This window comes from Helianthus annuus, chromosome 17 (genome assembly GCF_002127325.2).
Source record: "Helianthus annuus cultivar XRQ/B chromosome 17, HanXRQr2.0-SUNRISE, whole genome shotgun sequence".
NCBI classification, from domain to species: Eukaryota; Viridiplantae; Streptophyta; class Magnoliopsida; order Asterales; family Asteraceae; genus Helianthus; species Helianthus annuus.
The window spans coordinates 158596777-158614575 of NC_035449.2; the positions used below are offsets into that span (position 1 = coordinate 158596777).

The 17799-nt window shown below is 38.3% G+C and overlaps 1 protein-coding gene across 2 annotated transcripts; it reads right to left on the reverse strand.

Moving 5' to 3' along the window:
- Positions 1-1139: 1139 nt before the first annotated feature.
- Positions 1140-16101, reverse strand: LOC110920770. Of its 2 annotated transcripts, none has more exons than XM_022164966.2 (16): positions 15616-16101; positions 10964-13369; positions 10053-10449; positions 9400-9628; positions 9134-9298; positions 8335-8607; positions 8010-8255; positions 7541-7900; positions 5926-7134; positions 5791-5847; positions 4064-4438; positions 3320-3543; positions 2801-2934; positions 1856-2113; positions 1600-1778; positions 1140-1503 (listed from the first exon to the last, which is right to left on the reverse strand). In XM_022164966.2, the coding sequence occupies exons 1-16, from the start codon at positions 16001-16003 to the stop codon at positions 1408-1410; spliced, it is 6996 nt and encodes a 2331-aa protein (XP_022020658.1). In that variant the 5' UTR covers positions 16004-16101; the 3' UTR covers positions 1140-1407. The 2 variants fall into 2 exon arrangements, with proteins under 2 accessions (XP_022020658.1, XP_022020657.1); XM_022164965.2 differs by having other exon boundaries at positions 1177-1518.
- Positions 16102-17799: the final 1698 nt, after the last annotated feature.

The window sequence follows — 17799 nt, forward strand, 5'->3', positions numbered from 1 at the left end:
ATAAATAAATTATGTAATTAGCGATGTATGACGTATAAATAAAAAGATCCTAAATAATGTTAGTAAGCTTGATACAATGGTTATCACATGTACGTGTAGTCGTGTACACAACATTTTCCTGAATGCTTCACGCAACTTTCTTCATCTCCACATGATATTTGGTTTTAACTAGAATTGAGACCCGCCGCATTTGCGGCGAGGATTCTTTAGTTATAACTAAGTCGACTTAGGACCCGCACGTTATGTTAAATCTGTCAAACGGAAAAAAATAGACGATATAAAAAACGTTCACCCATACACGCACGTTGCGTCGTGTTAGCTCGCAAAATTTAGAACGAAACGAAAAAACGTTAAACCAAAGACACACATTGCGATGTGTTAAGTCACAAAATTTAGAACCAAACATAAAGCGGAAAATTTGCGGAAAATGAAAACTATAAAGGATCAAAGTTGAAAGTAAAAAAAGTTGTGAGGGTAGATTGCAAAAGATAAAAAGTTTTGGGTTAAAAGTAAGAAAAAAAACAAATAGTTTTGATTTAAAAGTAATTTATGAAATACTTTTGGGTGAAAAATAAAAAAATCAATTTTTTTTGGAAAACCCCTAAAGACAAGGTTACAACAACCATATGGATAACCATTTTTTCTTTGGAGAACCCCCAAAGCACACCCCGCGTTGCGACGGGGCGTAAAACAGTGTCAAATGGTACTAATGTCACACAACCGTGATCGACCACCAACACTGACTCGACCTAGGATATGTGTGTTGCGACGAACCTGTCAAACATGAAAAAATAAAGATAAAAACGTTGAACCACACATGCACGTTGCGCCCTGTTAACTTGCAAAATTTGAAACAAAACATAAAAAAGTTGAACCACACTCGTACGTTGCATCGTATTAACTCGAAAAATTTAGAACTATACGTAACGAAACGCAAAAACGTTAAACCAAAGACGAAAAGTATAATTAACAAAAGTTGTGAAGTTAAATTGCAAATAATGAAAAGTTTTGAGTTAAAGTTAAAAAAAACAAATTTTGTAGGGTTAAAATTGTAAAAGGTAAAAACCTTTTGGGTTAAAACTAAAAAATCAAGTTTTTTTTTTTTGAAAAATCCCCCAAGCACAAGTTACAAATGCTAATGCACAAAAAAGTTAGTTATTTATATATGAAATAATATTAAAATAAACATATAAGACTATTTTTAAGTAATTGGTTTCATGATGTACTCTATATATATACACACACATGCTACTCGTAACTCGGAAGTATAGTCGAAAAGGAACTAAAAATTGCCTTAAACTGGAAGGACACCAAAAACGGGCCACTGGCCAGTCGGAAAGGAACAAAAAAAAAACAGCTTAACCGGAACAGCACCAAAAACAGGACGCCGACGATGGCCAAGTGGGATTATAGTAAATCTCTAAGTTGAACCAGCTTAACTGAACCATCACCACCACATGAAAGAAAACCATTTGAAACAACTTGAATATCTGTCACAGCAGCCTGCAGTGTTTCAAACTTCAATTAAAAATTCAAGTGTAAACTTATCTTATTATTTACCAAAAAATAACTTTCACAAAAAGGGTAAAAATGGTATACCCTAACAACTCCTCCAAATCCTCTAGAGCTAGGTTGAATGAAGGTGTGTCTATCGTGCATTTTTGGCCAGTGATATACCAATTTTGCCCTCTTAGCATCCCATAGCTTTACATCTCCATCTTTACTTCCAGTTAAGAAAAAACTCGTATTCGGAATAGCCGATATTCTTGTTACACTCCCTACAAACAGGGTAAAATTTATTAAGGGGGCGGTCCGGGTAATGTATTATTGTAACGGGTCAAATTAAGAAACTTACCAGAGTGAGCTTTTGGTATGTACCACAACATTCCATTTCGATTTTGATCCCCGTGTTTATTATGCAAGCCTGCGGTTGAAGATGCACTGAACTTTTGTTCATCGTTATCAGAATTCGTGTGTTTTTTTGGTCTTCGGGTGGCTATGTAACGGAAATCATGAACTCCGACATCTCCGCCTTTTCCACCTGTCACGATTAGCGGAGAAACCGAACCGCTTCCCATCTCATCAGCAAACACACAAATGGACCGCGCACCACCTAAAACACGCGCACACACACACACATTTAAGTCCAATATTAACTAGTTTATTTACCTGCCGCGCGTTGCGGCGGCGCCGTACAAGATGTGATAAATTATAGACTACAATCAACCCAATTTGTTTCCGAACTAAGTTTACGTTGAAACATAGAGTAATCCGAATTCATACCGTTGAATGAAAATGCATTATATTTGACCCGACTTGTTTCCAAACAAAATTTAGGTCGAAAGGTAGACCAAATCAAAACGTACATAAAATAAATACGTGTGGTGGCGTTGTACGCAGCGTGATAAAGTATAGACTACAGTCGACCTGACTCGTTTCCAAACTAAATTTACGTCGAAGCGTATAGTAACTCAAATTTATATCATCGAATGAAAACGTATTATACTTGACCCGATTTGTTTCCAAACAAAATTTACGTCAAATTTATACTGATCCGACTCGTTTCCAAACTAAAATTACTTTAAAGCGTAGATGAACTCAAATTTATACCGACATGTACATAAAAATAAAAACGTATGAAATTAGTTTTAGGGTAAACTCGAAACTTTAGAAACTTGAGGGGGTCAAAGTGATATTTACAAAGTCAGGGGGTTACTTTTGAGATTTAGCAAAGTGTGGGGGTAGAATGGGTAGGTTATATAAATAATGGGAAATGCCAAATTTATGAACTGAGACGAACCTTCATGACACATAATGGAAGCTCGGGATGTGGTCGGTGGAGCAAGTGTATCCCATATAACAACGTTAACGTTATTGGAACTATAACCTACTGCAGCCACAATTGACCCACTTGAAGTAACATATGTAACATCCCTGCAAAAAAAATACATATTGTATTATATATACTATATATAAACATGCTATTTTGTCAGCATCAAACACCTTTAGCCCCTCAACTTTAATAATAAATGACTTTCGCCCCTCAACTTTAATAATGACGTGTTTAACCCCTAAACTTTAATAATGACATGTTTAGCCCCTTAACTACATCAAACAACTTTAGCCCCTCAACTTTAATAATAAACAACTAAAGCCCCTCAACTTTAATAATGATATGTTTAGCCCCTTAACTTAAACATCAAAGTATCAAACAACTTTAACTCTCGCAATTTGCTTATTTTTATCTACGTTTACATATTACTTTATTTTATTTTATGTTATATTAATGTTAAACTGAGATTTTGAGAAAAATACATACGACGTGTAGTTGTTAAAACAGAGAGACGATTCAGTTGGACGAACATTGCTTCTTCCTCCAACCTCAAGCTGCCAAGTGCACACTGTTCCATCCGACGCTGCTGTGGCGAATCGCTGCCCACAATGATCAAAATGGACGGCTGAGATCGATGCAAGAGCATACGGCGGTGGGACATTTGCAGCAGGAAGAACTCCATACGTAGCCGTAGCTGTATTTTTACCAAACTGTACCATACACATCACCACAGATGATGTTAACTACAAATCTATGTCTTCATTTATCATAAACTTTTAATATAAAAAACAGTAAAATGCCCTTTTCGTCCCTGAGGTTTGACCAGTTTTGCGGCTTTCGTCCAAAGGTTTGTTTTTCTGCATCTGGATCCAAAAGGTTTTAAATCTTGCCTTTTCATCGGCTCGTTAACTCCATCCATTTTTTCTCCGTTAAGTCAAGGGTATTTCCGTCTTTTTCGTTAAATTAAAGGGCAATTCGGTCATTTTCACTTTACGTAAGAAGACCGAATACCCCTAAAAAGACCGAATTGCCCTTTAAGTAAACAAAAAAGGCAGAAATACCCCTGACTTAACGAAGGAAAATGGATGGAGTTAAAGAGCCGGATGAAAATGGCAAGATTTCAAACTTTTTGGATCCAGATGCGGAGAAACAAACCTTTGGACGAAAGTCACAAAACTGGCCAAACCTCAGGGACGAAAATGGCATTTTACTCTATAAAAAACTATGTACCTCCCATAGATACACATGTGTATTGCTTGAACCAACTAAGAAGAAAGGCCTTGAAGGGTGACTTGAGAAAGCGCGTGTTCTAATATTATCTACGGTTGCAGGTGGATCAACAAGTTCTTCAAAATCTTGTTGAATTTCCCAACCAAGACTAGATGTGCTTACTGGTTTTGCTAAACCGACACCTATTGTCGCCCCACCCAAACCAAGGTGGGTCCCTTTTCGGCTACCAAGACCAATTCCGGGAGAAACACATGTCGGAACTGGAGTGGACTCGGATCCAGCCCATCCGTCAGTTGGCCAGTCAACATCTGTCCAGATATAGTTTGACTTGTCAAAGGAAGACCGCCCGTCTTCCCAGTTATAAAAGATTATCCCCTGAACCAACAGAAGCATAACAAGAAATTACATGTAAAGAGAGTGTAACTAAAAGCTATCCAAATAACGTAATAATTAGATGTGGAAAAACAGCTCAAAATAGGTATTTTTGGTACAAGTAGGCCTGCAAATGAACCGAACGAACACGAATGCAGGCATGTTCATGTTCGTTCATATAACTTTAACCGAACACGAACACGGACGCATAATCGAACACATTTTTTTGTTCATGTTCGTTCATTAAGAAATGAGCATGTTCGTGTTCGTTTATGTTCATTTGTTTAAAACCTAAACGAACGTAAACAAACTTATATGAACATAATTTAATAAACACAACGAACACAAATGAACATAATTGAGCAAATGTAAAGTAATTTTTTGTATAAACTAGTGATTAATTACGATAAGTTCAATTCAAAAGTCAATTTTTTTTACTAGGAAGCCCAATTACTAATTAGTTATTTGTATATAACTCGTAGGAATCCCGTTTAATGTTTATTTTATAGAAATATAACTACTTACGTATTTATTAAAATTTAATCGAACACTCGAACATAAATGAACGGACATAAACGGACGTTCACGAACATAAATGAACGAACAAAATGTGTGTTCATGTTCATTTAAATAAACGAACTTCCCGCCGAACAGTTCATGAATGTTCGGTTCGTGTACAGGCCTAGGTACAGGTCGGGCCGGGTTAACCAGAAACATTTTTGCCTTGTTTTCTTTGATTTTATATAATAATTAACTTTTCGAAATTGACTGCAAAAATTAAATTATTACAATGAAAACAAAATGATTTAGGAGTTTACACATTTGAAATACACTCTGGGTTACTTTTAAACAGTTTGACCAATCTGACCCATTTACCCGTTTCTTTTAAACTAATTTTTGTTTACGTATTTGACATGTTAAGAGACAAAGGTGGGTCAAAATTGCCATCTTTAATAATAAGGGTGTAGGGAGTGGGGGTCGGCAAACCCACTTCCCCGATTTGATGGCTAGTGGCAAACCAATGCCAATGAACTTTACCGATCAAACCTTCACCAATTCGGTGAGGGTTTGCCGATGCGGCGAAGGAGGAAGAAGAGAGAGGAGGGTAGTGTGAGGTGGGGTCCATTCCAATCTCAACCAATCACATTTTTTTCCTTTTTTTTTATTTAAAAAGTTTACCACTTCACTAAATGTCTAAACCATTGCCAACACTTTTCACCAAAGTTTAAACATTTTTCTCTGATTGACGTGGCACACTCTCATTGGTTGATTTTTTAGTTTGCCACTCTCAAGTGTTTAACCACTCCTTACACCCTAAGTAACGTAAAGAACAAAAATTAAACAACAGTTCTGACCTTTTTATTGCAAGCAATTGCAGCTTGTTGTTGATCAATGGAGTTGATGCACAATGCCTTTCACGGATAAAAAAATATAATAATCATGAATCCTGTATCGTCAAGTAAATTTCAGTGTAATATGAAAAAAGTTACCTCGAGCAGTTCTCCATTTATTTTATGTACTTCTTTAGGCTTCTGAAAAGGAGAGTGTTTCATCTTTATATCTGGGTCTCTATGGTCAACGGAAAGGTCAATAGAATGGTCAACAGCTTCTCGATCGTCATTTTCAGAGGGTTCATGATCCCCTGTGATGCTTGTATAAACATCATTCCATCCTTTCGTATGTTTTTGTTTAATAAGTTGCGACCATTTCGAATATTCCACTGCAAAATCTCCACATAGCATTTTTTCATCGTCAAACATACTCCATAGCACTTCAAATGTCGACAATCCTTCTTCATTATTCAGTACTCTAGAAAGATTAAAGTCAAAGTCAACACCTTGACCAAGACCCCGATAATTGGTTATTGGTGTTGACCTACACAAATTCTCTAACCACAGAATTGTAGACTCGTTCGATTGATCTTTCACTTTCTGCAGCAGGAACGATGCCAGCTGTTTCGCACAATACGATAACGCGTGTTCTGATTCCACTTTCAGCAATTTAGCCAAGGAGTAATTATCTTCAAGATTCTCGGGTAACAAATCGATTTGGTGTTTCAGAAATCCCGACATGAGGCCGCACAAAGAAGCCCGTATAATTTGCCATTTATCTTTTTCAGGTATGCCATGACTGTTTTCGTCATTTACCGTTAATCCAACGGTCTGAACGGAAATCTCATGGTGATCCAACAACTCAGATAGTTTCGGAAGAAAATCATTTATAATTTTCATGTTGGAGTTGAACGTTACCGATTCATTGGAATACGTAAGCAAGATCGGTTTCAAAACAAAAATAACGCTCTTCGGATTTTTTTGAAACCATGCAGACGTGAAATATATGTAATATTCACATAAGTCGAGAAAACATTCGGCATAAGAATCACCAACGAGTTTCAGTCCACTTTTTAACTTTGAGATGAGGGACAATAAATCCTTCATATAAATCCCGCATGAGCTTAACCGAGAACCGCGATTCCCAGTTACCATATTTGTCTGAGTGGAATGCGGTTCGGTGTTGCAGCAATTCATCATACAAACCATGTTATATTTCGAGAATAAAAACGAGAAATCCTCGATACCCTTTAAAAGGAGCGTTGGTAGTGTAGGGTAGGATGGATTTCTGTTTAACGCAAAACGCTCGTGTTGCAACATATGGCTACCGATGAACATGAGGCCGTGGTTGTACAAAGAAACAATAATCTGAAAAAAAATAGAAGTAAACAAACTTTTTCAAAACAATAAGAGTAAAGTACTCGGATAGTCGTGGTTTATCAAAAGTACACGATGGTCCTTGTGTTTGCACTTTCTAACGCATTTAGTCCCCAACCAACACATCGAAATGTTTCAGTAGGTCCAACCAAGTTAGAGACTAAATGCGTTACAAAGTGCAACTGCAAACCACAAGGACCATCCATGTACTTTTGGAAACAACTGGGGACTAAATGCGTTACAAAGTACAAACCACACGGACCATACGTGTACTTTTGGAAAGCTAGGGACCAAATGTAAAATTTTGGTAAACCACAGGGACCATCCGTGTACTTTACTCTAAAATAACAGATCATGAATATATAATATGGATGCATAGTAGTTAACAAGTGACTACCATATTAATCAGATGGTAACGAGTCAAGGAATACTTCTGCTCAAAATATGCAAGCGCTGCGTTTAACTTGTTTTCAAAAGTTGAAAGCAGTGCGTTGTACGGAATTTCAGATGACGGTGTGACGCTTTGTGGCCAACTTGGATGTTCTGTTAACAAATTTGTAACGTACTGCATTGCGAAACTGTACTTTGCATGTGAGAGAACGTGAAAAGCCGCATCGCCAGATACCCAATTTGCGGAATACGCAGATGGATTCAGTCTCTCATCAAGAATTATAATTTCTGAATTATCCGATACACTTTTTTGTTCGGAACCATTGAATATACTGACAGAAGATGACAGGCACTCCAACGCTTCAACCTAGAAAACAATAATCAAAGAAAAATATTCTTATTTAATGGGCTTTTTGTCATAGATGAAAAAACAATTGCTCGATGAAAAGTTGAAAACTGTATTGAGGTGAACATACAGGTAAACCGCATCGGCTTAATGCAGTAGAACTCATCAAAACTGCCCATCTACATAGAGTTGCGGTATTTCGTTCTCCAATTGCATTCTTCGTCTGGTTTTTGTTTGCTAACATTATGCAATATTGGCCGACACTTGAATCGTTAAACGCTGCATGGTTGGACAAGAGGGCCGGTTTATCGCTTGGAGACGTAACTTGCTCACCAAGCATGCTCGTAAAAGCTTTAGAGTAGTTCCCCAAAACCCACTAAAAATAAAAGTAAAATATAAAGGTTTAAAAGAAGCAGAAATTTTTAATCACATTAATTAGTCAGAAATTTTGTAACCTCGAGAATGCTTGATTTCCAATAGTCACCATTTTCGTAAGCAGATGGTAGCAGAAACTTGGATATAAGATGGTGTTCAGATGGACCATTATACCCTTCAATAAGACGACAAATTACAAGAGCAAGCTGCTCATCTCCTAGAGTTTTAGTACAGACGTTAATAGCAGAAGCGGTATCACCTCCAAGCAAAAAGAAAGCTACCGCAAGCTCCAGTTGATGTCTCCCCATTAAGACGTAAGCGTTTTTCAAAGCAGCAGCCTTATTTTTCTCATCCTGCACCATATTAGTTCAACATTTTCAATAAAGCAAATTTCATGATAACTATTAAAAGATCAAATTAATGAGTTGAGCTATGCAGTTATAGCGGTCCAAAATCAAATATCGGTCAAGGGCCAATATTTGAGATATAGATTATTATCACGGTGAGATATGGGTAATTTTAATATCGTGCAGAATTTATATATATACATATACAAAATGTAAAACATATATAATATTAACAGTAATATCAAAAGTCAAAGCTCAAAAGTGCCAATACTTGAAACATGATCTAATCTAATGAAATCTTCCTCCGAGTCCACAACTCCACATCAACCAAGGCATCCAAAATAACAATCAATATCGGTCGTCAAATATCCAGATAATATCGGAACCGATATTCCGATCAATATCAGTCATCAAATATCATGATAATATCGAACCGATATTCCGGACTGATATTTGAGACCGATATTTTGTAGAGTGCTGATAACCGATAGCCCACCGATATTAACTGCATAGGAGTTGAGGTTGTACTAACCTGAAAATTACGTGAAAGAAATGCCACTAACGGCTTGTCTTTTTCGTCTTTACTAATTTTATAAAGACCTGCCAAAACTTGCAGCCTGTTTAACGCTACGTAAAGAAGCGTGCAAGCTTTTGGATCCTTATTTTTCAAATATTGCTGTTTCGCCAGCCTCTCCATCTGCAACAAAGAAATCGATACTTGATAGTTGACTTTTTGTTAGAAAAATATAAGATCATGTTTGACTTATGAAAATCAAGTAAGTCAAAGCGATATAACACCTTAACTCGCAACTGTGATTTATTTGTGTACCAATATCCAATACCCATGTTGCGCATTTCTTGCCAAGATGAATCGTTATTTAGAAAAGAATCGAATAAACTGTCTAGACAATCAGAGTGGAAAGCCCAAGCGATAAGGGCTGAGTCAATGGTCAACTCTCCCACTAACGGCAACTTCCCGACTCTCCTTGCACAATACAACTGCTGAAACCTCACTGCAACCCAAAATCTTTAAAAAAAATTGAGTCAAGAGGATATGAACAATAACAAGTTAAAAATGGATCACAAAATTCTAGGTCAAATGTCACGGATGGTCCCTGTGGTTTACCAAAATTTTGGATTTGGTCCCTAGCTTTCCAAAAGTACACGGAAGGTCCCTGTGGTTTGCACTTTGTAACGCATTTAGTCCCTAGCCAACAAATGTAAAGGTTTTAGCATGTCCAAGTTAGGGACTAAATGCGTTACAAAGTGCAAACCACGGGGACCATTCATGTACTTTTAGAAAAAGCTAGGGACTAAATGCGTTACAAAGTGCAAACCACGGGGACCATCCGTGTACTTTTGGAAAGCTAGGGACCAAAACCAAAATTTTGGTAAACCACAGGGAGTATCCGTGTACTTTACTCTTGAAAAAACTAAGAAGTTATAATTACCTTCGACCAGATTCATCAAGACCACCATACGGTGAAGACGCATTTGAATTACTAATTTCTTCAAGAAGATCGACAACCGCAAGTATTTGCATCTTTTCAGTGTCAGTAATGACCAAAATGTCATGTAACTTCTCAAGTAACTTAGCGAGTCCACTCAGTCCAGATCGTGTGGAAGTCGAATTAGTCGAACCATTAGAATCCCATGAAGAATAACTGAATTGATCTAAATTTATATTAGCATCCCATGTGAACGACGCTTTATTGTTTGACTTTTCAGAAAAAAGTCCTTCAATGTAGTCTGACAAGCTCATTTGTGGAATTCTTTTCAAATCTACATTATTAGAAGATAGATGTTCCAAAAGATGTTTCAGGGTGCTTTGTGCACGCTTCCAGTTGCCTGAATACATTAGTGGAAATAATAAAGCTTTTCCGGTTATATAATATTAGAAGAGTTAGTGGAAATAATAAAGCTTCTCCAGTTATATAATATTAGAAGAGTTAACTGCCGTTTGTGTCCCTGTGGTTTGTCAAATTATGCCATTTAGGCCAAATTTCAGAATTATACCATTTTCTTCCTTGACATTCTCGAAATGTGCCATTTCAGTCCAAAAAACTAACCCGAGTTAAAATTTTCTGCCTAATGAAGGGTAAAATTGTCATTTCCCCTAGAAAAATGGGTCGACGAAGCTTACTGTGAAATGACAATTTTAACCTTCATTAAACAAAAGCTTTAGAGGTTAGTTTTTTGGACTGAAATGACACGTTTTGAGAATGTCAGGGAGGGAAATGGTACAGTTTTGAAATTTGGCCTGAAATGGCATGAGTGGACAAACCACAGGGACATAAATGGCAGTTAACTCATATTAGAATATCAACTACAGCCTTATAAATGCTCAACGAATTTAGAATACCTGAATAAATATTGACTAGAAGTGATTCAGGGTGATATGCAGGTAGAGAGCCACCAACATCTGCTGTTATTTCCAAAATACTCGATAGACCAATATCCGTAAAAATATCATATTTCTGTTCATAGTTTTCAGAAACGCTTGAAACTATACAATTCTCCTTGTTCATTCTCATAACACCGTTTGACACGCATGTTTCATTACCGTCCTTAAATGTCAATTTTTCAACATCACGAGTATCAGAACCACTATTCGACATGTGTTTTTTGCTCTGTGGGAGTAACCACTGGCTGAAAAGACAAAAGTAGTCATCATGAACGATCACACAACTTGCTTTAGGCCCCCAAACGAAATCGCAGATTGTCGGACCAGTTTGACTTTTCGCAAGACAAAACCACACGTTTCTATCCTTTGACTTTTTCGAACCTACAGAACTTTCACCTTCACAACGCCTCATGGAGTACACCTGCAGTTCATTCCGCAAGGAAACGCCAAGCAAGAACTGACCGTTACCTATCGTTAACCAATTTAACGCAACCACCGTACCATCAAGATGTATACTTTCTTCAAGTAAAAAACTTCCAACGTCTCCAACGTATACAGATTCCCATATGTGAAGGGTACTGTGGTCATTTGACCCGTCCTTGTTAGATATAGTTGCAATCTTTCGACCACAATCGGTTACACTAACTCTCGTGACGGGCCCTGCATGTGCGGCAACCGCGCCTACTAATTCCCACTCTTGATCTAAACTTCTCCATAGTTTTAAACTACCGTCGAAACAGCCGGTAACCATGTGATACGGAACATGATCGTTGAACATTCCAGTAGCAAAACTCGTAATGTTGTCATGATCGTACGGATTTGGAAATGATGATGAGCAACGATCAACAAGTATACGATATTTCTTACCAGACATATCACTTTCAAAGGAATACGTGGCAGTTTCTACAGTCTCGTTGAAGCTGATTTCCGCCGGATGAATGGTGATTTTCCATGATAACGCCTGAAAGTTTCCTTTGCGTACAGCTAATACCATAAATTTGTTAAAAGTCAAAGGAATTGACCAGATACTCGCGGGTCCGTTTTCATTGCCATTAGGCGTAAAAGGAATAGTACATAGTTTATTACATGATATAAAATCTTCATTTTGACTAACGTTGACTAAAAAACAATCTATGCCTGCAGCATGCCCCATCAGTAGAACCTTACAATCATCTATTATTGCAGGGGCCCACCTCAAGTTAGTGTATTTGCATCGAGAATCACGAGCTACAAACTTTCCGTAAAGCTTGCAGCCATCGTTCAACGGTAAACTGATAGCACTATTGGAAAACGACCAAAATAAAATCACTCCGTTAATATCTAACGAAACCGCAAGTTCGGGATAACTAACAGACGGATGCAATTCAATTTGTAAAATCTTTCCGGTATGACCATCTATGTTTAAACTTCCGTTAGCAATAGCCGAAACCGAATCTTCTGATGATGTTTGTTTATAGAACTGTGACCACGTTAAATGATTAGATGGTAATAAGTGAATCACGGAGGATACGTCTGGCGGGCCGAAGAACCCGTTTCTTGATATGATAGATTTGTGAAGCGGAAAACTTGTTTCGGTTTTACAACTCGGTAATTCGCATTTTTTCCATAATGTAACGCGTGGAAACCTTAATGGGGAAATATCATCGATACAATGAACAGCCCAGAACGTTATAAGCGTTTGCGGACCGAAACATATTAACCAATCACATTTTCCCGGTTTGCCGAGGTGATATTCTTCTGACGGAAAGTACTGACTACCTTCGTTACCGATATTAACAATACCATCAAGCTCGGTGGCCCATCTGACAAATACATTAGAACCGAGAATGCCGTTTACCGCTTGATTTATCTCGATTGTTGCGGCAACTCGAAACGTTGACGCAAGTGGTCTCTGATCATTATGGGCCTTCCCGGTCTTCCGTCCCCGCCCATCATCAATCTCACTCCACAACCTTACGGTTCCGTCAGCACAACATGTTAACAAAACGAGCTTTAACGGATGTTTCGGTGTCTCTTTCCATTCGTTCGCTACCAACGGTCTCCATTGAATCATGGAAACCGGCACGTGATGGTGGAGCTCGGCTTTAATGCATTTTGATTTCCCGTGACATATTAACACAGACGGTGAGTCGTTATTTAATGGTGCGGTTGCAAATGGGCCTTCGATGGTTGACGTAGTGGAGACCAAAGATTGCAGAAACTCGGGTTTAAATTTCCAAGCGATTTCCCATGAGAGCACGTTTTTTCTCCATAAAACGATATCGGTTCCGACTGATATTAGACCGTCTCCGGAACCGGTCCATTTGATGGCCTCAATGTTTGTGGCGTGCACGAGTATTGCAGTCTGGCTCCAACAAAAAGAACCTGAATGTAAGAAAGTTCAAATGTACAACATTCTAGTTTTGAGAGTAAAAGATGAAAGTTCTTTGGGTAGTAAGTATTAGGCTTCTTTCTTTCTAGCAAGCCAAACAGACACACACATTAAAATAAGTTTCTTACAAATTACAATACTTCAACCCTTAACCTCAAATCCTCAATGCCATTTTAGGAAATTGGAACCATTGGGCCAATGACTCTTGTTTGATATTGCATTTTTTTACTGCTAACCATGAGAGCCTGTAACCATAAAAGTCATGGGACCCCACCAATACCCGCTAACTAATGGGATCAGGTAAACGCAGCTTGCGCTGGGCAGGTGGCCTTCAAGGGGATTAAAGGCAGAAAACCAGTGGAAGTTGGATTCGAACCTGAGACCTCTACTAGAGGTACTCAAGCGCTTACCACCGTGCCACCCCTTGGGGGTTTAATATTGCAATACTCAAGGCCCAAGTCCCAGCCGGGTACACAAATAAAGGTTTTAAAGTTTGCCATTCCCAACAACTCTCTTTACATATTAAAAAGTTAACTAACATATATACAGTCATGAGCTATGTTGTCAAAGACGCAAGGCGCAGGCGAGGCGCATCGGCCTTGCCCGGAGCCTAAGCGCAAGGCGCAAAAAAAGCATGGGTTTTTTTAAGAAAAGCGCACATAGAGAAAAAAATATAAAAAATATGTTATGCTTTGAAAATAAATAAGATTCCACATATAAAATTAAAAAAAACTATTATATATGCCATTTAAGATCATGTAGCTAATAGTTAGTAGCAAAAGTTTAGGACTTATATGTTGTAAGTTTTGAGTGTGAATAAAAGTCTCAAAAGGTGGTAAATACTTTGTCCCACACGAATGAGTTTCTGAGCTGAAATTTTGGTTGAACTCGTGCGTGCCCACACGAATTCAGCTCCGAAAACCCGGGCCTGCGTGAGGCAGTTTTTGAACGCACTCGGTTTCGTTTTTAATGATCATCTGTGCTGTTTTACCTTTTTTCCCTGCGCCTCAACAACGTTTTTTGCGCCTAGGCGCGCGCTTTTTGCGCCTCAGCGCCGTTTTTTCAAAAAAAAAAAAAACCCATTTTTGCGCCTAGGCTACCACCAGGCACTATAGGTGCGCCTCGCTGCACCCGGGCGCCTAGGCGCGCGCTTTTTGCGCTTTCGACAACATAGGTCATGAGAACCTTAAGAACTAGATCTCTTACATAGTCAACAAAGATATCATGTTATACTTAGGCTATCATGCAAGGCGCAACAAGGCTCAAGCCACTGCGTTTTCGGTAGCATAAGGCGCGCGGTTTTCAAAAAGTGCACCTAATTTTGGCAAAAAAAATTGACACTAAGGTGGGCACCTCATGTATTATTATACTTTTGTGCAACAAGTTGTTGCACCGCGTGCTTTTAGGTTGTACATGTATGTAATTTCCATATTAAAAGTTAAAACATATATAAAGCTTAGGTGACTCCAAATATTTGGTAAATGATGCTAGAAACATATTGGAAATATATATATAAAAAAAAAAAAAAAAAAAACTATTACCGAGCCGGAGGTCTCACTGGAAGCAGCCTCTCTATTCCTACGGGGTAGAGGTAAGGCTGTCTACATCTTACCCTCCTCATCTTACGCTCCCCAAACCCTACCTTAGCTTTGCTATTGGTGGGATTTACTGAGTACGATGATGATGATGATAAAAAAAAAAAACTATTATATAACTATTTACGCCTCGGGTACGAAAAGTGGTGCGCTTGGCGCTTTGTGCCTCAGTTTAGACTTTGTCTCTTATGTGGGCTTCTCGCTTTTTAAAACGCAAGCTATCTTAGATTACAGTCCAATATCTATTGTTCACTGCCTCATGATCTACACAGATCTGTCTAACAAAATACTCTCTTACTAAATTTCTAACACTGTTGCTCAGTCCTTCTAAAGTTCAAAGTTCAAACAAACAACATTTGTTAGAAGTGAGAACCTTAAGACCTAGATCTCTTACATAGACAGCATATATATAATGTTACACTCAGGTTATCTTAAATTACAGTCCAATATCTAGTGTTCAATGCCTCTTGATCTACTACACTAGCAACCTTTCAACCATTGACATCAAATGATTATCAACACCAATGAAACACTAGAATCTGAATTCCATAGCATTAACAATCAATAACAGTTCAACTACAACAGTAGCATAAACCTAAACTTAAAATACAAGTAATTTGCAGAAAGGTTTTATACAAACTAACCTTCTGAATTATGTGAAAACACACCAATACAATTCTCCAAAGAAGCAGCTACTTCTCCACAACACATCGAACCCGGAGACCATGAAACCGCGGACACATCACCGGAACCGTCGGATGAAACCTCAATCACTTGCCGGAAAACCGGATCACCGGATATTCCGTTGGTAACTGACGGTGACGGAAAGTTGGAGATCACGAGAAGCGAAGAGGCTGCGTACGCTATCCATGCGTGCCCTAGATAGTCCGGTAGCCAATCGATGGTGGATTCGGGTCGGGTCGGGGCAGGAGGGATGGTGTCTGATTTGATCAGTTGGAAGGGGAAAGGGAAGTTGAGGTGTGTGGCGGTGGAGATGGTGGTGGTTCCGGCGACGGGGGTTCGCCGGTGCATCGGTGGGGATGAGTGGTTGCCGGTGGGTTGGTGACTGTGGTTACAAGTATAGTGTTTGGATTTAACTAGCAAATATAAATGTTGGTTTTGATAAAAGATGGAATTCATTCATTCGATTCAATAGTTAAGAAAACTCAACAAAATCTTATGTATCAAACAATTTTCTTTTTTTAAAAAGAGTTAAATGTCATTTAGTTTCTGGTTTGAGTCATTTTACCAATTTAATCCAAATGTTTTATTTTTTGTTTATGAGTTTAAAAAATTTTCACCGTTATTATTTTAGTCCACTAGATTAATTTCATTCATTTTCTCCGTTGACGAGAAGGGCAATTCGATCATTTTATAAGGCCGAATTGCCCTTCTAATTAACAGAATTACATATGAAATAACCAAATTGCCCTTCTCGTTAACAGAGAAAATGAATGAAGTTACCTCAGTGGACTAAAATGACAACTGTGAAATCTTTTTGGATCCACAGACAAAAATAAAACCTTTAAACAAAACTGTCAAAATAACCCAAACCACATGGACTAAAATGATATTTAACTCTCTTAAAAATTAAGAAATATAAGCTAAATGTTATCGTTTTGTAAAAAATAAAAAATAAAAAAAAAGAAAAACGCCAAGGAGATTTTTTATAAAAAATTTAAAAATTCAATTTTTAGCATATATATATAAAAACACTGATTTTTTTTTTAAATTATCAAAAATTCCTTCGGCCCTCTTTATTTTTTCTGGAGTAAAATGCACGGATAGTCCCTGTGGTTTGGTGAAATTTCACCTTTAGTCCCCAACTTTTGGAAATTACACTGGTAGTCCCTATGGTTTGACATTTTGTTACTCGGATAGTCCCTGAAGTGGATGTTCGTTAGTTTTCTCCGTTAAATCCATGTGAAATTACAAAACTACCCCTTCCTTTTATTAAAATATAAGAAATAATTCACACCCACACATATATATATAAAAACACACACACTCACTCACTCTAAAAGTCACACACTGACTCTCTCTCTTTCTTAGGCAAACCCCCACCACCACCAGCATCACCACCTGCCACCAACACCTGCCACAACCCCCACACAACCACCTTCAAATCCGACAATCACCACCTCTGCCGTTGGCATGTGCCTGTACAAAGTGTCGTCCGACGACGGATCCTACACCGTCGGAGATTTCGTGATGGAGACGCTAATGCTTCAAGGATCTGCAACCGTTGAGAATATCACCATCGGATGTGGACACAATAATGAAGGATTATTCGTCGGAGCTGCTGGTTTAATCAGATTAGGCAGGGGACGGATATCGTTTCAGTCACAAATCAACGCCACGTCATACATTTACTGCCTTGTGGTGGATCGCGATTCCAACGAAGGGGACGAAGGAGTTACCGGTGGAAACCGGTGTGGCGTTGTTTTAGACTTGTTATGATTTGTCGATTTGGCCTGATTTTGCAGGTTTCAGTTTCGTTTTGGCCCGATTTTGCTTCTATCCACGTTTGATTTGGCCTGGTTTTGCTTACACATTAGCTGGGTTTTGGTTTTGTTGTGAAAAGATTAAATCTTTGTGGGTGACTTGATGATATCCATGGCTTTACTACAGATTTGGGTTTTTTTTAGGAAGTGGTAGTTGATTTTAGGGTCATGTTGGTGGAGAAAATGTGATGATGGAGGGTGGTGGTTTTCCATGGTGGTGGCAATTGGTGGTTTTAGGAGGTTGTGGCAAGTGACGGTTTCAATAGGTGGTGGACGGTGGTGGTTTTAGGAGGAAGAAGAAGTGGAAGGTGGGGCCCACCTTTT